The 24,297-nt window shown below is 38.8% G+C and overlaps 3 protein-coding genes and 1 pseudogene across 3 annotated transcripts; 3 read left to right on the top strand and 1 right to left on the bottom strand.

The window, feature by feature from the left end:
* Positions 1 to 1,875: 1,875 nt before the first annotated feature.
* On the bottom strand, positions 1,876 to 10,919 carry EBS5 (HCP-like superfamily protein). The gene is made up of 6 exons (XM_077379992.1): positions 10,242 to 10,919; positions 9,105 to 9,596; positions 6,609 to 6,824; positions 3,677 to 4,000; positions 3,315 to 3,557; positions 1,876 to 2,351 (listed from the first exon to the last, which is right to left on the bottom strand). Exons 1-6 carry the CDS (start codon positions 10,794 to 10,796, stop codon positions 2,160 to 2,162), a joined length of 2,022 nt encoding a protein of 673 aa, XP_077236107.1. The 5' UTR covers positions 10,797 to 10,919; the 3' UTR covers positions 1,876 to 2,159.
* Positions 10,920 to 13,661: 2,742 nt separating this feature from the next.
* LOC143876754 (cysteine-rich repeat secretory protein 55-like) lies at positions 13,662 to 14,909 on the top strand. The gene is made up of 2 exons (XM_077378450.1): positions 13,662 to 13,910; positions 14,232 to 14,909. Exons 1-2 carry the CDS (start codon positions 13,707 to 13,709, stop codon positions 14,793 to 14,795), a joined length of 768 nt encoding a protein of 255 aa, XP_077234565.1. The 5' UTR covers positions 13,662 to 13,706; the 3' UTR covers positions 14,796 to 14,909.
* A 2,736-nt stretch (positions 14,910 to 17,645) lies between these two features.
* LOC143876755 (cysteine-rich repeat secretory protein 55 pseudogene) lies at positions 17,646 to 18,692 on the top strand (annotated as a pseudogene).
* Positions 18,693 to 22,277: 3,585 nt separating this feature from the next.
* LOC143876756 (cysteine-rich repeat secretory protein 55-like) lies at positions 22,278 to 23,390 on the top strand. The gene has a single exon (XM_077378451.1). The coding sequence runs from the start codon at positions 22,343 to 22,345 to the stop codon at positions 23,138 to 23,140; it is 798 nt and encodes a 265-aa protein (XP_077234566.1). The 5' UTR covers positions 22,278 to 22,342; the 3' UTR covers positions 23,141 to 23,390.
* The last annotated feature ends 907 nt before the right edge of the window (positions 23,391 to 24,297 follow it).

Here is a 24,297-nt window from a genome sequence, read left to right on the forward strand (position 1 = left end):
GAGGAAGGATGCTCGAGTGGAATTTGGAGATAGTATTCAGTACTAATGTAGATCTATAAGAGAGGAACACTCAAATGATTTCTACTGAGAGTTTATGGAAGTTATTTCAAGAGAGAAGTGATCTAGGTAGACGATTACAGGCAAGGCAGCAAGTTCAATAAGCTGAACTTTGCTGCTATGCGTCTCTCAGAGCTATGTACAAACTCCAAGTTTCTAATTTCATGCAAGTTCTAGCTGTAAAACAGCTCTCCATGACTACATCGTCATGGATCTTAGGCAGAAAGACTACACAATTTGAATCAAAGAGCAGGAAATGCCACAAGCACAAAAACAGTATGATACGAACATGGCAGTGAAAATGGATTCAATGAATCATAGACAGAGAAGAGCTCTCCACATGGAAATCAAGTAGAAGGGGGAAGAAAACAACATGAGTCTTCCAAGGGGCCCTCTTCTCAACCACAGAAGTCTTCACTCAAAACATCATTCTCCAATAGATCACTCGACCAACTACCTCTAATTCATCTTCCTAAAAGCCCCCAAACCTCAGCTCTTAATTCCTATTTATAGATATCCAGTGAAATTTTCAGTTGTCTAGCTGTCATGTCTGATGTGGCAACGAATAATGGCCCACTTGCTGCTGATGCGGCAGCAAGCTGACGTGAAGTATTCATCCAAAGGGCACATGGAAGCAACTGCACTTCTACTGTCCACCTGCAAACAAGAAGCCCCCATTACTCCAAGGCCATTCCTATGTCCACATCAGAACGTGAGCTAAGCCCCCTTTACCAATGGAGAATTACAGCTGAGTATCAACGTTTATCACAAATGAATCAAATGCTCTATTTAAACTTGGCAACCCACCAATGTCACTGTGTTACTTTGGTTCTTTATGCAGGGATGTGAACGTGGTTCTCAAAATCAGAAGAGAGCTGCAAGGAAGACGCACTTTGAAACTCCCTTTTCTAAAATTTAAACGGTGTTTTCTTTTTTGATGAAGATCATGGATATTATTAAAAGAAAACAAGATACACATGCTCATCAGTGAGCAGATGCCTCTTATGTACCCCCCTCCCCCCAAAAAAATAAAATTGGTAGCGCCCAATTTGGGTAGACAATCTGCCAAATAGTTGGCACTCCTAGGAACATGAGCGAAAGAGAAATTCATATCTCTGCACATATCTCTAATGTCATCAATGTATTTGGGTAATCTCCATGGACCATCTTGATTACCCATGATCCAGAAAATGACATTAGGGGAGAAATCTTCCATCTCGAGCTGTTCAGGTTGCCAAAAAAAAAAAAAAAATCCCTCATACCCAAATGAAGAACATGGCCCCCATCAACCGTCAATCAAAATCCATTAATCTGTTCAGCTTAGAGGAAGGAAGGAATGATAGGCATCCCCTCCCTGAATCCTTAAAACTTCTCCGATGCCAGCTTTTGCCGAGGGAACTGTCTGCATGGAATTTCAAGGCATTGGAAAGGTGGAGCCATCCAAGTATTCAGCTCTTCGTGATCTTTCTCTACAAATTCCTTAAACTTTTTCCTTTTGTATATACTAAGCTCACTAATAATAAATACTTGTGAAGTAATTATAGTTTTAATAATTAGTTTTTTTATTTTCATTTATGAGAAAATGCCCTTCATAATGTTCTTTCGTACAAGTTTATATAGCTCTTACAATCTTTGTTTTCAAGGATTTGAATTACACAAATATCAACACCGATACGTATCTGTCATTTGAGAAGAGCAAGATGATAAATTTGCAGGCTTACAGATCTTGCAACAACTCCTGCTTTTGACTTGCAACCCAGTTTTTGCAATGGTTTTCTGCAACACAACCTACTTTGGTCCCAGTCGGATTCTTATAAATGAAAAATCAAACACAAAAATGTATCTCCATTCATCTTCCACAGTTGATTTTGTAATTTATTTTCTATGATTACAAATCATCTCCTTTAAGATGTACTACAGTTTCAAAACCCCATCATACAATCATCCCACATTCTCACTCTTCTCTACTGTACAAAGTTATTCTAGTTAGGAATGGGAGCATCACTAATAACGGCCGAAGCACTTTTTCAATGGATTGTGAAAATACATTTTTACCTTTTCCTTCTCGGTGTGCTTGATGTGTCTATCCAGCCATCAATCAATTAGTTGGGTGCATCATTTGGCTGGACAGGAAGGTCGGCAGCATGCCGTCGTTGCCGGTCACGAAGAAAAAGGACTGTCACAAGGCATACAATGAGGGTTAGAATTGTCGCATTCCCTTCGTCCATGACCACGTTTTCTACCCATGCTCCCACTGTAGGGTAGACTTCAGGAAGGGAGTCAATGAAATCCACCTGAGAATGCAACCAAGACTGTTCAGTTCAGTGTCCAGAATGACTTCTCGACCAAAGGAGTTCGACTCTTTCACATAACTTAACAAACTATAAACAATTTATAAAGGGAAATGCCATCAGCACAACCATATTTTTGTATTTGCACAAACCCAGCTGTCTTTTCTTCTTGAATTGGCTCGTGAGAGCCTTTTGGGAAATGTAATAACCTTTTGACAGCTCTTTAAATTTTTGAAAGACAAGATGGTTTAGTGAAAATATCAAAATATGGTTGTGCTGATATCATTTTCCTTTATAAAATGCCTAAAAGGAAGTATAAGAGGGCAAAAATTGAACCCAAATGAAGAGTTAAAAAGATAGCATCCAGTATATCAGCAGAACTCTGTTTTATTGAAGCAGGAAGCAGGTGTGTTTTTTTTTAATAATTGAAACAGAACTACAGGGATAAGGAGTCCCCATAGTTGGGGAATAAACAAACATCTTACATCACATATATCATCCCATGCATATTCTCAAAGCAAGGTTTCAAATTTCGGTCGAAATCTGGTACAAAACCCAAAACCAATATTTCGGTCATACTTTCGGTGAAATATTAAATTAATATTAAAAAAAAAAAAGATTTTTTGGGTCAAATTTCGGAAAAACCGAACTTTCGACCGAAATTCCAAAATTTTGGCCGAAATAAATGACCGTTTCGGTTTTGGGTGATTTCGGTGTCGGTCTCCACCGAAATCTGAAATTTCGGTTGAAATTTAAAACCATGCCTGAAAGTACAGTCTGCAGTTTTTCAATATTTGAATAGTGTGTCAGGGAATTTTTTTTTTTTTTTTTTGGAAGGATGTGTCAGGGAAATATTGGAAACATTTGGTGTTGCCTCCATTTCCAAATATCCAGAGGTAGATTATTGTTTCCTAAAATATGAGTCAACATAATTTCTACTGAGAACAAAAAATGAAGAGGACTCACCAGAAAGCTGTGTGCATAATTCTTCCGTATCCATAAGCTCATAAGGGCCAGTGAGACAGGCAACTTTGCAGCAGGATCATTCTCTAGGGCCTGATCATAATACCGCTTGGCCAAGTGAAGATCAAATGGAAGCCCTTGGCCATGCTCGTACATGTATCCAAGATTGAACATGGCTTGTGCATTGGATTGCGACTGTGCATGTGAGTAAGCCTCTGCCGCACGTTCATAGTCTCTTTCAGTACCCTGAAACAAAGAACAAAAACCAAGTGGACGTTAAGCACGGTGCAAGGCTAAGGGTTTTTTTTTGGCGCACAGCTAAAGTTCTTTCTCAAGTTAAGACTCATTCGGCTTAGACACATTACCCGGCCGTAGTAATATGCATCGCCAATCAGCAAAGCTGCTTGTTCATTACCCTGCTCTGAAGCTTGCCACCACAAAGAATGTACACGTTGATGCCTCTCTGCATCCGTGCAAAATCCGGATTCTCCCATGCACATACTACGTTCCCCATATTTGTCGAGAATCCAGGCAGCATTGCTCTGTGCCACCTCGTATCCCAGCTCAGCCATTCTAGAGTATAAGAAGAATGCTTTGCCAACTTCACCTTTTAAATAAGACTCTAAAGCCCATCTTGACAAGGAACTCCAAGGTCCCCTCTCTGCAACTAGTTTGTATAGTGCAGTAGCCTGAAACCATAACATTTCATTGAATTTAACAGCATATTTTTTAAGGCGGGGAGGATACTGAATTTCCTAATTAAAATCAATTGAAGCGAAAGCAAAGGTGTAGAGCAGCTGTACCCCCATTAACAAGCATTTGAGTATACCTGACAAGAAAATAAGTTTACCAGATCACCTTTGTAGATGTAAGAAGCTAGTAACAGCTTTCAAATGCGGCAAATTCCCCAGTTTTTTAGCACCAACTTTTAGAACCCTATACCGTCTAATCGGGATAACCCAGGCAAAGAAAGAATAAGGATTTTGCTAGCTATGTAAAAACCACCAAAATGGAAGAACCGTGAATTTACTGTTTCAAATGGAAAGTGGCAGTTTAAATTTTTCTAAGAATGGAGGGAGGGAGTAGAGAAGGGAGAAGGAGGGATAAAAAGAAACAAGAGTAGAAAAATAATCATATCTGATGAAGATTTCAAGTCCAAGCCTTGAAAAGAGGAGGATTCTAATATTCTTAATTTGCAAAGGCTCGTAGAAGATAACAATGAAGGAATTGAGCATGAATTGGATAGTAAGAATGATTCTCAATCAACACTCGTTCCAAAGCCTCTAATGTTACATGAGAAAGTACATTTCATGTCTTTCAGGAATTTTTATTTTTCAAGGGCCAAGGACTTCTATCCAATCTTGAAAGTATTCTTTGTTAACTCAGATTCAAAAGCTTCTAGTTTCTTTTCAAGAATAAAGGGAGATATTATTACACCTTGAGAGGTTAGTCATGTTTCTATGCCTTTAAGGGTTACTAGGGTTATAAAAAATGTTAGGATAAGATAATAATGAAGGGTTGAGATCAATGTTTTGAAAATCGGAATCGAATTGTAAATCGTAATAGGGGTCGAATCGTATCGGATCGTAAATCGTAAGATTCATTCAGAAATATAAAAATATATATAATAAAAAATTATAAACAAATTAAAGAACAAAAATAGCCAACTATTCATTTTCATCCAAATTCATTAATTCAAATACAAACTACCATGATTAGCATTCAATATCGTAATATAAATTATTTGCTGACAAATTGACACATACTAATCATCTAATTCTCATCCAAACCCATGCATCTTGGATAATAATCTTTAAAAAAAGACACAAGATCATATCAATTCTCAAAGTCTTAAACATGAAATGACAAATATCAATCATAAAAGACGGAAGTCGATGTTGTCCTCATTATGGTAGTCTCCCACGTTGATGTGAGTAATGCCCTCAAGCCCTCAAGCAAATGCTTTGTGCTTGACTGCTCGATTTGTTCGAACTCCTACTCCTTTGTCTTCTTCCTTCTGATGACAGGGATTTCGAAGGCTTCTTGTAATGTAGAAAGGAAATGAGGTCTTTTGAAAGAAGTCATATTTTCTTTTATACAAACTTAATTTGGATAAATATAATGAATCGTACGATTTACAATCGAATCGTAAGATTCAATAAAAAATCGTAAGATTCGTACAAATTAAGATTCAATCATGGGATTCAAATTGTTTTGCCTAAGAATCGTTAATCGTAAGATTTTCAAAACAATGGTTGAGATTAAAAGTGGGTGGATTTCAGGGTTGTATCAAAGTGCATACATTATATTTTTGAGGGATTTTTTATTTTTTAGCTAGTCATACATCGTATTCATGTCGCTCATTAACTTGCCCGAGTCCACTCGGTTTTACCTTGGAAGAATTCTTGTCCTAGTACGAGTTTTTATACACTGTTCCACAGTACTCCAAAGTGGGTACCCCTTAAGGGGCTGAAGTATTGTTCTCTCTCTCTCTCTCTCTCTCTCTCTCTCTCTCTCTCTCTCTCTCTCTGTGTATGGATTATATCAATCGCCGGGGTGTGCCCCCTGTTTCTCTTCTTTTCATTAATTAAATTCTTTGCCATTCAAAAAGAAAATACTCCAAAGTTGGTGTTTCATGAATGAAGCAGCGTGTCAATGGCTGGCTGTTATATTGTAAGAGCTATGAAAAAACATCATCTTTTCCTTGGAGGCAAGGAGCATTAGCTACCAAATGTTGAAAGTGAAGGTATCAGCCATGAACTTTTCAGCTTTTCATAAGCATGCTAAATTTTCATTTTACAACTTGGTAGGAAGTATTAAAAACGTTGTTTGATATACTTTACTATGTATTCAAGGATATTTTACTCACAATACTCTTTAGTAGGTCATGCCAAACTCTACTATATATGTTGAATATACATCGTTACACAAATCTAGCACATCTCAATTTTAAAAAAAGGAATTTATTTTGACCTAGATATGGCTAAAAAACTTGCAAGTAATACTCTATACTCTATACTTACTAACAAAGCAAGGCTCCAATCTATTATGAAATGCATAGATGTAACAATAACCAAAACAGCCCCAAGATAACAAAACAAATCCAATTACAAGGATAAAAAGGAAATAATAAATATATTACTCATATGTATACACACACATCTTCTAACAATTCACTGGTTTTCTACCACAAAACAACGGTAAATTACCAAAAAACTATATTTACTTTTACCAATTCAGCAGGGAAGTAGCAGCCAATAAGCAAGACAAGAATAGAAGGGAAATGGATGGTTTTACCATGGCAAGATTCTTTTTAAGTCCAACACCTGTCTGGAACATCTTTGCTAATTGGTAAAATGCCTTTGGCTGACCAGCTTTAGCTGCAGCCATGATATACTTGCATGCTGTCCTCACATCCCTTTTCACACCAATTCCCTTGAGATATAATATCCCCAGGTTATAAAGCCCCCCAGGCTCATCATTGTCTGCAGCCTTCTCGAAGTACTCTTTTGCCTGTGAGGAAAAGACTTAGCTTTAAGAAAATCATGTCATGAGTAATCTACTGGGATTATTTACTTAAAGTTCATTTTACCATTAAAAAAAAAGAAATCTACTGGGTTAAACGGCTAATTAACTCATTTCCAGCCATGAGTGAAGAAACACAATAAACAAATAAGCTTCCAAAACTACTAGTTTGATAGAAAGCCACTTCCAAACATAACAAGTTCATATTGGATTAATACAGGGAAATGAAAAAAGTTTGTCGATGATCAATGACTAAAATAATAATTTGGTTCGCCTCTCCCTATATTACCGATGCTCTCCCCATCTCTCTTGTAATAATTAATCATGGGCACACAAATCAACAGCTCACAAACACTCCGCGACACCTACCACTAATCTTCATCCGAGAACTGCGCGGGGGGGGGGGGGTGTTATTGCACAAAAAATGCCAGGACGCTAGATCCCGCGGAGGGAAGAAGCACAACTAATGTCAAATGCAAAGCCCCACACATCATTAAGATCATATTGGCATACTCTCCTTCGTAACCTTTGTCACACCCTTGACAACTCTATCCTTTTGACTAGATCCCTCATTGCATCTTCCTAGCCTTTCAGGCATAGTCCTAGAACTTCGCTCATTTCTTCCATTTTGGATCCCGGATGGGTAGATAATAACACGTCTTCATCTACTTTCTCGAGAATTATCTGCATTATTTAGAACTGAACAGAGACTTCATTGTTGCCTCAGTGCTTCTTCTGTTAGATCAACCCATCTAATGACACTTGTCCCTTTGATATGTTTCTTCAAAAAAGGCCACGCTAGATACCTTAAAGGACTAATAAAAGGGGACTCTTTCAATGAAGGGAGTTAGATGAAGACGGGTCTGAATTTCCATGGAGTTTTGCCGATGCAATTGAGGGAATACTTGATCCCCTCTTGGGCAGGGATGTATACTGCCATGGAAGACGACTAGTTAGCTAACAGTGGTATGCGTAGGCCATCTTTAGCAATTGCCGACCAATTTCCACTTGATGAGAGCTGAGTTCTTGCTACATTTTTATTTTCCTTATCGGGCCTTAGCCATCTTCTTTGGGGCATGCTGTAACTATTTATAATTTAATAAATTTCTACCATGCAAAAAAAAGTAAAGCTTCCAAGGGAAAAGGTCCCAATTTGGAACACACCTGTGTACCCAAAACTTGTGCTAGACTCAATACGAAGTTTAGAATGATGTGATTACCAACTGCCAAATTGCACACATACAAGTGTCCGCTCTTGTAGCCAAAATAAAAAAAAGAGCAGTGGTATCCTTAACATTCATCTCCCCAAAAGATTCAGGACTTCAACTTTAATTAAACCATACAAATAAAAATCCCTATATATCCCAATAAATGCTACTACCTACCAATGACTCTCAGCCTTAGCTTTATTGACAACCACACTCACTCTGGAAAAATCACCACAAAAATTTTAAATAAAAAAAGAAAGGAAAAATAAAAATTTAAATATCTACACACATGTATACATACAAAAAGATTATGCATTCTTCTATCAATTGTAAGAAACCCTTTTCCAGCTTTCCTTTCCTCCAACTTTGTTGGAACATAACAACCAACTACTTTGAAATGATACCGCCTAGCCAATCCTTGACACTAAGCAAACATGGATGTGAGATTTCGTCTCAAGTTTCCACTTGCAAACATGGGAGATATCTACACACATATGTATACATGCAAAATATATGCATAAATGTATCACTTGTAAGAAACCCTTTTCGAGCTTCCCTTTCCTCCAACTTTGTTGGAACATAAGTTGAGTATGATTGGATGCATGCTATTTATCTTATATGACTTAATATCATATCCATGTGGAGTTTCAAAAGTTCCACCCAGAAAAGTTCCACCAAGATCAAATGCTAATCTATCCATAAGAAGTTGCCCATAGATATTTCATGATCAGCGTGACCTGATATAAATACTTGAAAGCTTGACTACTAATAACTTTTAGGTTTTGCAAGTGGTGATTCAGCTTTCTATCTAATTCTCGATAACAACGTACCATATTTCAGTGAATTCTTTTTTTTTTTTTTTGAAAATGCATATTTCAGTGAATTCTATGTATGCATTATGCATCAAATTCAATTCAAGGGGCTTTTTTTCTCCTTCATAATTTTTGTGGATTAAAACCATTCTTTGAATCCCAGAGCGTGTTCTCATATGAATGGAAGAAATGCAAATAACACAACAACAGGGCCAGTTACAGAAAACAACACAGAGAAATAGACTTACTTTGGTGTAGTTCTTCTTTTCCACTCCATAGCCTTTGACATACAAGTAACCCATCCCATTATAGGCCGAGAAATGCCGTTGCTTGGATGCAAGTGTAAGCCACTCCAGTGCCTTGGTATAATTCCTATGCACTCCAGCTCCCCTTGCATAAATCTCTCCGAGAAGCTCCATCGACTTTGGCTCCCCCTTCGCCACGGCTTTAAGAAACCAAGAAAATGCCTTGGGATGATTGCGCCTCACTCCTCTCAATCCAAAATAGTAGAATATCCCAATCTTGTACATTGCTGCAGCATTCCCTCTCATTGCCTGATATTCAGTGATTTGGAAATCCTCATCCTCTTCCCCCCTTAACTTCCTAAACGCCTCCTTATTCTCCTCAGCTCCGCTATGGATTCTCACCAGTTCGATCACCGGCGAGTTCTTAGTAATCAGAAAGCCAGCCAATGCAGTTTCCGCCAATTCGGCATAAAGTTTGACAGCTTTCTCATACATCTACAAACAAAATAAACACAAAAACGATCAAAGAAGAAGAGGAAATTGAATTAATCACAGTGATATTTCTAGGGTTAGGGTTTCAGCCAATTCGGCATAAAGCTTAAAGGAAATTGAATAAATACCAATGATATTTCTAGGGCTAGGGTTTCGGCAAAGTCAGCATAAAGCTCGACAGCATTCTAATACATCTAAAACCAAAACAAACACAAAAAAGATTGAAGAAGAAAAGGAAATTGAATTAAATTGCAAGTGATATTTCTAGGGGTAGGGTTTCAGCATAAAGCTTTACAGCATTCTCATACATCTACAAACAAAATAAACACAAAAATGATGACAGAAGAGAAGGAATTTGAATTAATCGCAGTGATATTTCTAGGGTTAGGGTTTCGGCCGATTCAGCATAACTCACGACATCAATCTCATACATCCACACAAACAAAACAAACACAAAAACGACCAAAGAAGAAAACTAAATTGAATTAATGGCAGTGATATTTTTAGGGCTAGGGTTTCGGCCGATTCAGCATAAATCTCAACAGCATTTGAATACATCTACAAACAAAATCAAATAAAAAACATCAAAGAAGAAAAGAAAATTGAATTAATTGCAGTGATATTTCTAGGGTTAGGGTTTCGACATACTTCTTGGCGTAAATAAGTGTAAGCTAGGGCCATCTTGGACTGCATATTCCCACCTTCCGCAGCAAAATTATGGTACAAAAAGGCCTTAGAACGGCTGTGCTCTCTCATACAACCCACCCCATAGAGAAACCCTAAAACAGACTGAGCGTGGGGAAATCCGGCCATGGCGGAAGTCTGGATCTCAGAAGCAGCTTCCTCCATAGATCTAGGATCTGCAGAATTGACGGCTGAGATCATTTTACGGATGCTGGATAAGTATAGGGTCTCGTATTCTTCTTCGGAAGTAGAAGAAGAAGAAGAAGAAGAAGAGTCGTGGGATATGGATTCGGGTTCGAAGATGGGGCGCCATGATCCGGGATCGAGTTCATCTTCGGACTTGGTTTCGGAATCGGCGAACTCATCCCACTCGGATGAGTCACCGAACGGGTCTAACTCGGAAGAGGGAGGGTTGTCATTATTGAGATCGTCTTCGGATAGAACGAGGAGGACGGGGCGAGCGGTGGTGGGAAGAGGGAGGAGAATTAAGAAGAGGAGGAGAACTGTTCTCCGTCTCATTACTCTTTCTAGGGTTAGGGTTTCAAAAATCTGATCTGTGTATTTTCTGATTTGGGGAAAATTCGTTGAAACGAAGAAGGGGGAGAAGACGTATTGTTTTTCACTGGTCTGTTTATGTCATTTGTTTTTATTTAACCAATGATATTGCGTCTTATTTATTTTCTACTGAAGTCGTAGTCATACAATGACATGGATTAGTATGATTGGGCTCCGATCCTGGCCCACATCTAGGCCCGATCGACGGGGATAATCACATCCATGTGGCAAAGATGGGCCCACAAGGTCATGGTTTGAAAGAGTAACGGAGATAGTATTTGGGAATTGGGACCCCTTGTTTGGATGGAAAGAAAAACGTTTCTTAAGGAAGGAAATGTTTTCATATCTACCATTTAGAAGGAAATTTCTAAATGTATGGTTATTGCTTCTCTAGAGAGATATGGTTTTTTTATTTTCGTTAGAGAGACATTGTTATAAATCGAAGGTCAATATAAATAAAACTTGAACTACGGTGGTTCAAGTACCTTTTTTCCATGTAAAATCAAACAATGGAAAATCCCAAAAAAAATTAAAAAAAAATCTTTTCAAAACTTTTCCAAAAAATTCCTGTAATCCAAATATGGCCATACAAACAGTTCAAAATACCTAATCAAAGTAGATTGATTTTTTTTTCTTTTTTTATCAATCCCGCATTCACACCGCACCCACACCCAAAAAGAACCGATCTGATTAGAAATTATAGTGGGATCTCAAAAAACAATGAATTTTTGCTGTGTTTCTATCGTTTTAACGGTTCACTAGGATTCGTATTGGATGGAAATTTTATTTTCTTGCGGCAATGACATGTTGATCTAGTCGCTACTTGAGCTACAAAAAAGACTATAAATTGCACCAACTCAAGTTCTAATTTGGTTGAAATATAACCGCTTTACTCATAGTTGAGACTCACTCTAAGGATGCTTCGGTGCACCCACTAATTAGGGCGGTTTTGAGAGGTATTATTGGGTTTTAAACAAAGGGAATGTTAAAGTATAAAAGATAAACAAACACCTTCTCCAACAGCTTAAGCTTTTGAAGTAATTTGGTTGTTTCACATGGCAACAGAGTGAATTGCCTGGGTTTGGTTCAAACCTCCTTGATATTGAAAATCCACATGTATTGGCAAACAAAAAAGAGGGGCACATGTGCCACATGTAGGCCAACCCTAAAAAAGAGGGGCATCATGTGAGGGGGAGTGTTATAGTATAAAAGACAAAATAACGCCTTCTCCAACAACTTAAGCTTCATGCCACAGGGAGTCCAAAAGACTTTAAATATTTGGTTTGAAACCCATCTCAAAAAAGTTTCATTGAAAGATTGTCATCAATTGATTAGAACCACTTCAAAATATCCTTAGCCGACTCACAAAGTAGAACAATAGAATTGGTATGAAAGACTATATGCCAGATTCTGAATCTTCCACTGAACAAGATTTGAGCTAGGATTGAACTGATACATTGCAATTAAAGAGATAATTGTTAAATAGGAACGGATTATATGCCACAGATTAGTAGTGTAATATGCATCTCTTGCAAGCCTTGTATTTATGGTACGTGAGGCCCAAAACATGCTTGTGATGGAGTACGAGCTATAATATATGCTTAAATGGATGAACATGACCTTCATAAAAGAATAACAGATTGCAACCTACTTTGAGGCGTGTACACGGGTGCAAAATTGTTTTGATTGAACTTTTGATCCGACTGTTAGATTTTGTGTGTGTGTGTTGTTGTGGGGGGGGGGGGTGTTGGGGGTTATATATTGATTTGATATACGATTTTTACATTTAGGCCCTGTTTGCTTTGGATTTTGAAAACCAATTGTGAGTCCAAATTAAATTGATCATTGGACTCTGAATTTAACGTAATTTTAATTTTGAGTCCAATAATCAGTTTTGAAGTCACGAACAGTTCTCAAAATCACAGAACAAACATAACTTAGCGATATGTCAGTCTTTTGTCTTCTTTTTGCTGTAAGTACTTGCTTGTAATCTGATTTAGGAAAGTTTTGGATATTTGTTTTAAGAAAGATTAGTGAAGCATTAATCCCCTACTTTTGGTCTATCTTCTCCATTTTTTTAATGTCTCAAACTGGATGAGAGCTCATTTTGACATTGTTCGTACTGGAATTCTTCTATACTCAAACATAGTTTTGAAACTGTCTCATGTCATCGTCTACTCCCCCGAGTCACCCCCCTGGTCCCATTTTTGTCCAAGTCCATAATTTGCCTTACAAAATCAATCAAAACTCCTTTGTATACTCAGCCACAGTACTCAGCCACATCAACTGCGTACTTGACCGCGCTATGCCAAGTCGACTAGGATTTACTTTTGCCACGTTTAACCAACACCAGCATTTTGAAACACCGGTGCACAATACTTCTCCATTGTCTAATTTGCATCAGGCTCTTAGGAAAGAGATCTTAATTGCAGCTGTTTTTTCAGCATTTTTCTTTTGACAGGTGATAAATTCGCACCCCTTGTAGGATGATTCGCACCCGTGAATTGTGACAGACTTCAACGCTTTTTTACGTGCAAAAGGGGTATGAATCATCCTAGAGGGGGTGCGAATTTATCATCTCCTTTTCTTTATCTATCCAAGTCTCCCATGTCTACAGGTCAATTCAAACATATAGACAAATAAGCACAACCATCTTATTGAGAGGGATTTTAGTGCATCAGCTCCCAACCGAAGCTTCTCTAACCAATAAAGACAAATAATCATCCATCGATCCAAAAAGTCACCTTTTCCTCTCCACCGAATTTAGTGGACACAACCAATAGTCAAGAAAGTCTGCTACGAGTGCTCACACCATTCGTTGTTAAATAAAGAAACCCAAGAGCAAGAAGCTGTGGAAAATCTAGAAGAAAAGACATGACATTGTTGCACCGCCTTCTGTTCTTCCTATTCTCTCTCACACTATGTAGTGCAGACCCTATTGGCCAGTTCTGCAATAACCAGAAGAATTTAAGCAGTAGCCAAACATCAGCCAACGTTGATCGACTGTTAGCAGAATTGGCCACCACAACCGCACTAAACAGCTTCTCTACTGCCTCCTATGGAAGAGGCCCTAACAAGGTATTGTGATACAGCCAATTACTCCAAAAGCTTAATCTGTTAGAGTTGGCGTTATGGGGAAAAAAAATTACTCTAAAAGCTTAACCTGTTAAAGTTGGTGTTATTTAATCATTTATACTTCAACACTCCCTTGTACGTGTGGCCGGCCCCTCTTTTTTCAGGTTGGCCATACACGAGGATTTTTAATATCAAGGAGTTGTTATTAAAAACGACTGCTAGATGTATCCTGAAGCAATTGCTCTGATACCATGTGAAGAACCAGTTACCACAAAAGCTTAAGCTGTTAGAGTTGGCGTTATTTAATCATTTATACTTCAATAGGTCTATGGCCTTGCACAATGTAGAGGAGATGTTAGTCCCAACGACTGCTCCACTTGCATCACCGGCGCAGTTAGGCAGATTCGCCAGCGTTGTCCAAACCAAGCTGATGCCCGGATATGGTACGACTATTGCTTCTTATGCTACAATACCGAAGACTTCTTCGATCAATTAGACACGGGGTTCGGGATATTCTTATATAATGTGGCAGACGTTACGGATGGTGAGGTGTTCGAGAGAGAGCTTGGAGCTCTAATGGATAGAATAAGACCACAGGCGTTGATGCCGATGAATCGTGCTTTGGGTAAGGGTGAGACTAAGGTTTCTCCCTTTGTGACCATCTATGGTTTGGTACAATGTACCAGAGATCTATCTCAACTATCATGTGCCCAGTGCCTGGCTATAGCCATTGCCAAGTTCCCAAGCTTTTGCCAATATAAAGAGGGATGTCAAGTTATATACAGCAGTTGTAATGTCCGATACGAGATCTACCCCTTCTTCTTCCCTCTTGATCCAAGCAAGAAGGTCGTGGCTGGTACTTTTTATAAATCTGTTGTATACCCTTGATGGGTCCCAATTGGGGTCAACGATGTAAATCTATGTGAATTTCCTTTAATCGGTTGCAATCAGATATATAAAATAAGAGGAACAGTATGGTGATCTGCTGTATCATTTCAAGTATCTGTATGTGTAGGCAATCCAAACTCTTCTTTTGATTAGCCCCTGTGAAATATGCAATGGTTTCTCGTACCTGTTTACTCTAAAGAAGATCCCTGATAAATGATAAATTGAAAAAGCAGACATTCAACATAAATTTTGGTAGACTTGTTGTTGGTAACATAAGTAGATCCGTAATGTTGGGATTCAGAATATACCATAAATTATCGTGGTCACGGAAGATGAAATCACAATTATCAGTAATCTTGTACAATGAACTGTAAAGAATAGAAACAGAGAATAAAGTACTAATCGAGTTGAGATGCAAATCTGCATTCGCTGTAGTCCTTAAGGCAAACCTCACGCCCACTATGATGAATCAATGGTGTAGATGGGCTAATCAGAGTATGCCTCCAGGATACATCTATTCTCGCTTCATGGGTGTGCACTCAAGTCAACCCGGATGCCTTTCAAACTTGCTTATATGACCGATTGCCTTGATCTGAAAATAATGGAGGAAGAAGATCGTCAAAGAGAAAGAGAGAACATAGTAGAGGAAAACAGAAAGCCTTTGGATTACCTACTGTTATCTTTCAAAACCGATTTTACAAAAAGTGACAAGATGCTTATCTAGCAAAATGTCGCACCTTATTCGCGCATTAGACGGATCAAAACGGTCCACTAAACCGCTAGGAAACAGTAACCCAAACGGTAAAAAGGAGAACACGATTCATTCAGGATGCCCTTTTTCCCTTGAAAAGAAAATCTTTTCAGCAAAAAAAAAAGAAAGAAAAGAAAAACACACGCCCACATTGCACATCCACGACCACGACCCGGCCTGGCACGGCTCAGCGCTCACGTGGTAAACATTTTCCCACAATCACTGTATATGGTTTTATCTCTAATAATCTCCAACCCTTAGATATTCGAACTCTTTATAGAGGAATGATAGATGCAAGGGCCCTCTTTATGCAAGGACTGAAGAAGGCCAGGTCCTAGAATACATCCATGTCATTAAGTGCAACCGAATTCAGTTTCTCAACCGAATTTAAAAACGACGTGGATCTATTCAAGGGCCCTTCTCCGGCCCTTGCATAAAGAGGGCCCTCGCATCTATCATTCCTCCTCTTTATATATACACCCTCTCTTCTACTCTCATTCTTCCAAGAGGGACTAAAGATCTCCACGAACTAAAGAAGTAATGGAGGGAAATTCAAATGTGGGTATGAAATCTACAAGAGTTCAAAATAGCAAAAGTGAGCCACAAAAGCACAAGAGACCATTATTTGTAATTTTGAATTACAAAGTTGCTTTTCTTTTAAAATACCAAGGCTCAATTTCTTTTGACTAAATTGGATGTAAATTTTGTTTTATGTTCACATAAAACAAATCTCAGTTCCATTTTTATGTCGAAAGAGAAGGAACTCAAAGAAAAGTTAACACTTCATTCCCGTCATCTTACTTCTGTGTGCTCGCTAGAGTAGTAGAACAGGGAAGTGAGGATAACTAAAGCGATGAGCAAGGGCATTTTGGTCATTCCATTAACGAATATAGAGCCTGTTTTAGGTTGTAGGCCATAGGGCATCTAGAATGAAATTGCCCAAAATTTCTTTATGCAACTTGCAGAAGAAGAGGAGGAAGACTGTGCTTTGAAGAAGATGAGAAATGAAGACTTGGGTGCTGGCATAAAATTCAGACAAGAAAGCTACCCCTCGAATGTCTTTATGGAACGTTGCTGAACACACCCTAAAGTGGGCTCCATCTTTTGTCAAATTTGAAATGGGTTTTGATTTGGGAAATAATATCAGCACAACAATGTTTTAATATTTTCAATAATGCGTCTTGTCTTTTTAGTATTTAAATTAAGAGCTGTCAAAATGTTGTTACAGTTCCCAAAAAAGCTCTCAGAAGCAAATTAACATAGAAAAGACAAGCTGGGTTAGTGCAATTATTAAAACAAGGCTGTGCTGATATCATTTACTTTTGATTCTTACGAGTCTTTATTTGCTTTGTACGCGTGAAGTCCAATATTTTCCCAAAAGTACAGTGCGGCCCACTCTACAAGATGATCCAAACCATTCGTTTGTTTGTTGGGCCACTTCATTGGATGGATTACCAATGCTTGGATCATAGGATTTGGTAATCCAATGGACGAAGGTAAGGTAATGTTGCCAAACAATAGTAAGGTGTTTTTGCCACTTGAGAAGGTATTTGATATTCTCTTGTACGGTACATGTTATAACATATTATAAAGTATTGAATGAAATGGTAATATTTACGGATGTTTGAAAGTTTGTTTGGAACTCTGTGGCACTCTAGAAATTGAAAATACCATGGAAATTTAGAACATTTGTACGGTCGATTGATCGCCATAACTGTAGAATTTTATATTGGATTGGGCAAATTTTATATCTATTTGGTGGATTTGCTAGAGAATTTCGTGGAAGGGTATTTCGCAGCTGACTCTTGCATTCGAAAAGAACCACCTCTGATTAATTAAATGAATAAGACAAAATCGGCTGAAAGTGAGCATGTGTCGCTGTTCTCTCATGGAAAAGTCAGCCACAAAATGCCCTTCCGCGAAATTCCCTAGCAAATCCATTGTGTGTGGGTGTGAACGGATCTAGTGCAAGAGGCCATACACTGATGCTTCTTTAATCAACGAAGACAAGTTGTATGCCGTATATATCCAGAAGTCCATAGACTAATGCTCATATAATTAACGAAGACTTGTCACATGCCATATATCCAGAAGCACCACCGAATTTAGTGGAGGTAATCAATGGTTCAAAGTTTGCTATGGATGCGCCCACTACTCTTTTTTATATAAGAAACCCGAGTGGAAGAAGCTGTGAAAAAACAAGAAGAGAAAGCATGGAATTTCTCCTTCTCCTTCTATTCTCCCTCTTCTTTCTCACACTATGTAGAGCAGACCCACTTGGGCAGTACTGCAACAATGACAAGATCTTAAACAGTAGCAAAACATCAGCCAACGTAGATCAAGTGTTGGCCATATTGGTCGCAACAACCCCAAAAAACAGCTTTGCTAATGCTTCTTACGGAAGAGACCCTAACAAAGTCTATGGCCTTGCACAATGTAGAGGAGATGTTAGTACCAAAGATTGCTCGGCGTGCTTAGCCGATGCAGGTAAGCAGATTCGCAAGCTTTGTCCGAACCAAGCCGACGCCCGGATATGGTTCGATTACTGCCTTTTACGCTACAACACCAAAGATTTCATCGGTGAATTGGATACCGGGTACGGTGTATTGTACACTAATGTGGAAGACGCTACAGATCCTGATGCTTTCAACAAAGAGCTTGGAACTCTAATTCAAATACTAAAACCCCAGGCATTGGTTCGGGCTAATCGCGCATTGGGTAAGGGCAAGATTAGGGTCTCGCCCTTTGTGACCATCTACGCTTTGGAACAATGCACCAGGGACTTATCTGAATTCTCATGTGCTGTGTGCCTGGCTATAGCCATTTCCAAGTTACCTAGTTTCTGTCTAAATAAAGTGGGTTGTCGTGCTATATATAGTAGTTGCTATGTCCGATATGAGATCTACCCCTTCTTCTTCCCTCTCGATCCAAGCAAGAAGGTAGCAGAGGGTGCTACTTTTAGAACTGTTGTGTATCCTTAATGGGTCCCAATCAGAGATCAACGATGTAAAATGTATTTGAATTATTTCCTTTAATGGTTCCTAAGGGATATAAAATAAGAGGAATAATTATGTGATCTGAGGGCTCTGATCAATAATGTAGAATTTTTCTGCTGAATGTGAAGGGAAGCCTTAATCTTTGTCAAACTGTCTAGTTGCATGCTACCAGATGAAAGGCTAAGATTGTTAATTTGAAGGGGAATATCATTTCGGAATGGCCCATCCACGGCAGAGTTAAGAGAAGAACATCTTGGATCATTGAAAATGGTTAATCCTCATTGATTTGAAAGAAGATAGTAATATTCGTAGGCTAAAGCCTAATGCTTCCATTAATGGGTGTACTGTGGACCCCATTAAATAATATGGAAGCCAGTGAGATTCCATAGTTGTCCTAACTTTCACTGAGAGTGATAAATTGAAGAGGCAAACGTTCAACATAATTTTTGACAAACTTGTTCCCATTTTCATACATATCTTTCCGTTATATGTGGAAACGATGAGCTCCAGTCCACTTCAAGGAAAACCGAAAAAAAAGGATTCTTATATGTAGGGGTGTCAATGGATCGAGATGGTCCGATGGATCGTCCGAATCCGAACGTTAATGAACGGGATCTAAACATATGGATAGGATCCATGGGCATATTTCGGATTATGAAATCTGGGATATGAAAATTTTCGGATTGGGTATGGGCACGCCACATATGCCCATTGGATAGTCACGATCCGAAATGGTTGGCAAAAGTACCCTCCAAATTTTGTTAATGCTAACCGTTCTATGAAGGGTATTTTGGTATCAGATGGGAATGCAATTTCACTCAATTCAGTCGTTTCACTTGATACTTTCAAGAAGGAAAAGAGAGGGGTTTTGTTCTTTATGCATCATATTCTTTGATAATAGTTATACATTATATTTATGTATGTAATTTTGATTAGTTTTATTGTTTATAAGCATTATTATACACAGATTAAACATTGATAAATTTTTGATTTAGTTGAAGAAAATGCATAGAGACACACTAATAGTGGACTGCCATTCTAACTCTTTAAAAAAAAAAAAAAAATTGTTTACTTAGCTTAGTGGGACATAATAGGACACTCCGATGGACGGCCCGAATTAAAATGGATCGTGATCATGACGTGGAAAGTAGGATCCGAAGAACAATCCGACTCCGACCCGACCGACAAGGAATTTGAATGGATCGTGACTGTGACATAGGTGGATCCGACCCGAAGTGGATCCATTACACCCCTACTTATATGGCGACACGGTCACAAAAGGCAAAGAATAGAGGTTCAGTCGTGGGCCAAAACTTGGGGTTAAGCGGAAATTACCAAAACTAGTGACCTCGGTGGCCGAATTCAACCCGGCCAGACTCTCTTCTGCGGCCAATACAACGTCCGAAGAATATTCGGACGACGAAAGATAGGGGTGGCAAAATTGGCCGAAACCGAACCGAAAATTCAATTTAACCAAACCGATTCAAATTTCGGTTCTATTCGGTTTGGGGTCAAACCGAACCAAAACCGAAGATTTTCAATGATTATGAGTAAGGAGTGGCAAAATTGGCAGAACTGAACCGAAACCGAACCGAAAATTCGGTATCGGTTTGGTTGATTCAAATTTTGGTTCGGCTCGGTTTGGGGGTCAAACCGAACCGAAACCGAACAATTGCCACCCCTAGCGAAAGGTTGTAGGTTCGACTTTAGCCGATATGGCATTTATTTGAAATTTAAATATTAGGCCACGTTTGGATAGCCACAAGATTTAGATTTGGATTTCTCACATTTGCAGTTGAGATTTTGAACCGGATCAGATCCATAGATTTCCAAATCAGCTAAAACAGTTGAAAAAAAATCCGATTTTTAAATCTGTTCTGCAAGAAATTATTTGGAAATCAATATTTGTGGCAATTACCTTCACCCTCGCTGCTCCTCGACCTTGCTCCTCCAGCAGCAAGCCGTCCCTCCCTCTTTCTCTCGTCCAACATGAGTGCGAGGATGATTGATGTATTTGTATCCAAAACTCAAATCCAAATTCAAATACAAAATGCATGAAGTATCCAAACGTGGCCAAACGGCATTTTGGTCATTTAAAATCGTGAAAGTTTTTATTTCCCGGACGGATCCCTGCTTTAGAAGACTTGTCCTTTTTGGTTGGACTCTGCAGCCTTATCCACAGTGGCTTTTCCATACCATCTGAGCTTGAATCTCCCTCGTGACCCCTAGAGTACAAAAAAATAATTGAGAGTAGGCACTAGGGATAGATTTACTGATGAGGTGGGGGCATTCCAAAGCCCGAACACTCCATTATCGAAGTCAGAGTGCTTCTAGAATGAAATCGCCCAATATTTCTTTTGTGCTATTTGTAGAAGAAGACGACAAGGGAAGTTCGGTGCTGGGCCTGATTGCACAAAAGTAAGCCAAAAACATACCCCCAAACCTTACAAGGAAAAAGATAGAATGGAATATAAAGTGGGCTCCTATCTTTCCTCAAATTTGAAACGGGTTTTGATTTTTAGTGGCTACTCACATACGTTGCACCAAAATTGGGTATTCAAATTTGGAGAAGCGCTGAAATTTAAAACAAAACTAAAACAAGGCTGGCAATTATAGAGTCTTCTGATTTTGATCCCATGGAGGTTTAGACCACCCCTTTGATCTTTCTTTGGCAACTACACTAGATATATAGTTGATTCTCATCTTTCCTCTTTCTTTCTTAGGCACTGTTTGGATGCTCGAGTATTCTTTGGGTAAGTGAAGTTCATGGAAGGGGCAGGATTTTGGATGCAATTAAAACCCTTGTAAAGCCATGTGCTTTATTCTATTTGGATGCCCAAGTTAACCGGGAGAGGGAGAGTTAGAGAGAGTAGGAGGAGGGAAGTATTACTTGTAAACTTCTTTCTTTTTGGGTTATTTCATATGGAAATCCAAGTGATGCAACGTCACCATATATGCAATTGTTACACCAATTTCTTGTATGATAGTCGCCAAGGATTTCGAAACTAAATTGGCAACCAAGCACCATAAAGTTGAAGAAAAGTGTATTTTTTTTGCTCTGAGATGCCTTTCTTGTGGTATCCGAACAGAGAGTTTGTTATAGTTTCTATCTTTGAAATACAATGGTAATAGTAATTCTACCTTTTTGTAGGAATCACATTTATCCTCTTTTTTTTTTTAAGACTTTTTTTTCTTCTATATTATAATGGATTTGCTAGGGACTTCAGCATAGAGGCACTTCGAGGCTTGCTATTGCACAAGAAAGCAGCCATGCAGATTCACTTTTCAGCAAATTTTGTGTTATTCAATTAATTCATCTATGGTGGCTGCTCTCTCATGCAACAGCCAACCCCGAAATGCCTTTCTGGGAAAGTCCCTAGCAAATCCCATATTATAAATATATAGTTGTGCGACAAACATTGCATAGCTCTAATACTGGAATATTTCTCATCTAGGACAATATATCCCACAATGAAACGGCCTTTAATGGTGGAAAAACTGGCCTTCTTTACGAAGTCTTTGATTGGCCATCTTCATTAATTCAACACTAGTAAAAGTTATGCTGTTCACATGAAATCCATTGACCGGGAAGCAAGCAAAGTCAATAAGGAGATTATTCAGTGCGGCAATTATGGACTCAAGCCCCATTACTTAATGTAGTCCACCATCCATATCCAAGAGGACCATCTCCTTTCTCTCCACTAAATATAGTGGACGATTGGGGGCCATCTTGGGTCAACAAAGTCTGCTTGTGGAACTCCCAATTCTCATCCTTAAATAACAAATCCAAGTGGAGAAAGATGCAAGAAAGCATAAAGAACAGAATAAGCATGTCATTACTTACCCATCTTCTACTCTTCTTCCTCCTCTTTTCCTTATGCAATTGTGCTGATCGTCTTGGAGAGTTCTGTAACAAAGACAATAACCTCACCAGCGGCCAAACATTAGCCGACATCGACCACGTATTGGCCGAGTTGGTGGCGAAAGCCCCCTTCAGCGGATTCGCTACCGCGTCCTATGGAAACGAGAAAGAAAGAGTCTATGGCCTTGTGCAATGTAGAGAGGATGTGAGCAAACAAGACTGCCAAAAATGCACTGCCGATGCCGCAAACCAGACCCGGCAGCTTTGCGCTAATCAAGCCGAAGCGAGGATTTGGTTCGACTTTTGCTTCCTACGCTATGGCACTCAAAACTTCATAGGAGAATTGGATACTGGGTTTGGGATATTCTACTGGAACGTAGAGAATGTGACGGATCCAGAGGCTTTTGACATGAAGCTGGGTGCTCTAATGGATAGAGTGAGAGCACAGGCAGTGGTGCCTGCGAATAGAGGGTTGGGTAAAGAGAAAACCAATTTGTCGCCTTTTGTTATTCTCTATGGCTTGGTGCAATGCACCGGAGACCTTCCTCAGCTTTCGTGCGCCCAATGCTTCGCCATAGCCATTTCTAATTTCCCTAAATTTTGCCAGTATAAGAAGGGTTGCAGAGTGCTTTATAGTAGTTGCTACGTCCGGTATGAACTATATCCTTTCTTCTTCCCTCTCGACTCTGGGGAGAGCGTTGTGGGTGTTTCTTCTTGGGCGGCAGTGTACCCATAGTGTCACCTTAAAGAGATCTCTGAGTTGTGAGTGTCTTGATGAGATTCCTTGAGAAGATCTCTCTCCTTTTGTTGGAAACCAAGTCAATATATCTTGCAACATTGGCGCTTACTTTTTTATTTGATTCATGAATCTTTAGATACTACTCAAAACTCGCTACTTACATTTGGATGACTTTGAACATCTTAGATCTTTTGATTTTATGCTCAAGTGTATTTTAATAAAATAAGGATTTTCTTTCTTGATTACATTTTATATGGTTTAAAAGCAGCCTAATGTTGTTGGTATGATGATAGATAAAGGCTTATTAGAAGCAAAACACAATTGAATAGAGAGGTCATACAATTTGTCCACGAATAAGTGATTGTGGATGGTGAGGGAGAAGATGATGGAATGAATAATGCATTCCTTAAACCAATACAACTCAATGACAATGTTCTAAGCAGGTGGTGCGAGTTAGGAATTCTATCGCAAATGCAATGGCAGGCCAGGAAGCGTGGTATACCTCGGTGCTAATGAGATGTTATGAAGTTATGATATTTTTATCATTTACTACATTACAATTCCTCAGTTTTCAATTGCTAGAGAGACGTTATGAAGTTATGATATTTTTAGGGGAGTGATAAATCGACCCCCATATATCTTAAATCAACCCATGTAGGGCATTGCAGAGATAGAGAGAGAGAGAGAGAGAGAGAGAGAGAGTAATGCGGGTGCTTAAGAGGGAAGAAGAAGAAAATTACAACTCAAGAACACAACTTAGAGAAGAAGAAGAAAATGAGAGCAAAGCTCAACCCAATTGATATTTCATCAATTACATAAGTTAATCAACATCCAAAATCCCCTCTAAAGATGATTTCTAACTCTTTAAATAAAAGAAAACCAAATCAAATTCGTTCAAGCTCCTCCACTAGCTAGCTTAGGGACTAACATAACATTAATTGCATAGGAACTCACTAACTTTGACTGTTTTGGGAACCCACAGACACATTCCACAAAAACTGCCATAACTTTCTGCCATCTTGTCCAATTTTCAAGCACAAATACTTGTTGGAAAGATCTCAAAGAGACTTACAACTTTGTAGTTTACCATTTTCCATAATTCTTCCATTTAGAAGCTCAAAAATCAGGTTCAAAACGGGCCAGCAACATTAATG

The sequence above is a fragment of the Tasmannia lanceolata genome, unplaced genomic scaffold (genome assembly GCF_043159265.1).
Source record: "Tasmannia lanceolata isolate RefF3 unplaced genomic scaffold, GAP_Taslan_0.1 ptg000005l, whole genome shotgun sequence".
Classification (NCBI taxonomy): Eukaryota; Viridiplantae; Streptophyta; class Magnoliopsida; order Canellales; family Winteraceae; genus Tasmannia; species Tasmannia lanceolata.

Bases quoted from the DNA above. Each gene is read 5' to 3' on its own strand.
- LOC143876754 (XM_077378450.1), top strand. From the start codon at position 13,707: ATGACATTGTTGCACCGCCTTCTGTTCTTCCTATTCTCTCTCACACTA. The intron at 13,911-14,231 runs GTATTGTGATAC...ATACTTCAATAG, and splicing joins ATGGAAGAGGCCCTAACAAG to GTCTATGGCCTTGCACAATG.
- LOC143876756 (XM_077378451.1), top strand. From the start codon at position 22,343: ATGCAAGAAAGCATAAAGAACAGAATAAGCATGTCATTACTTACCCAT.
- EBS5 (XM_077379992.1), bottom strand. From the start codon at position 10,796: ATGAGACGGAGAACAGTTCTCCTCCTCTTCTTAATTCTCCTCCCTCTT. The intron at 4,001-6,608 runs GTAAAACCATCC...TTATGGTTTCAG, and splicing joins TTAAAAAGAATCTTGCCATG to GCTACTGCACTATACAAACT. The intron at 3,558-3,676 runs GTAATGTGTCTA...TCTTTGTTTCAG, and splicing joins ATGCATATTACTACGGCCGG to GGTACTGAAAGAGACTATGA.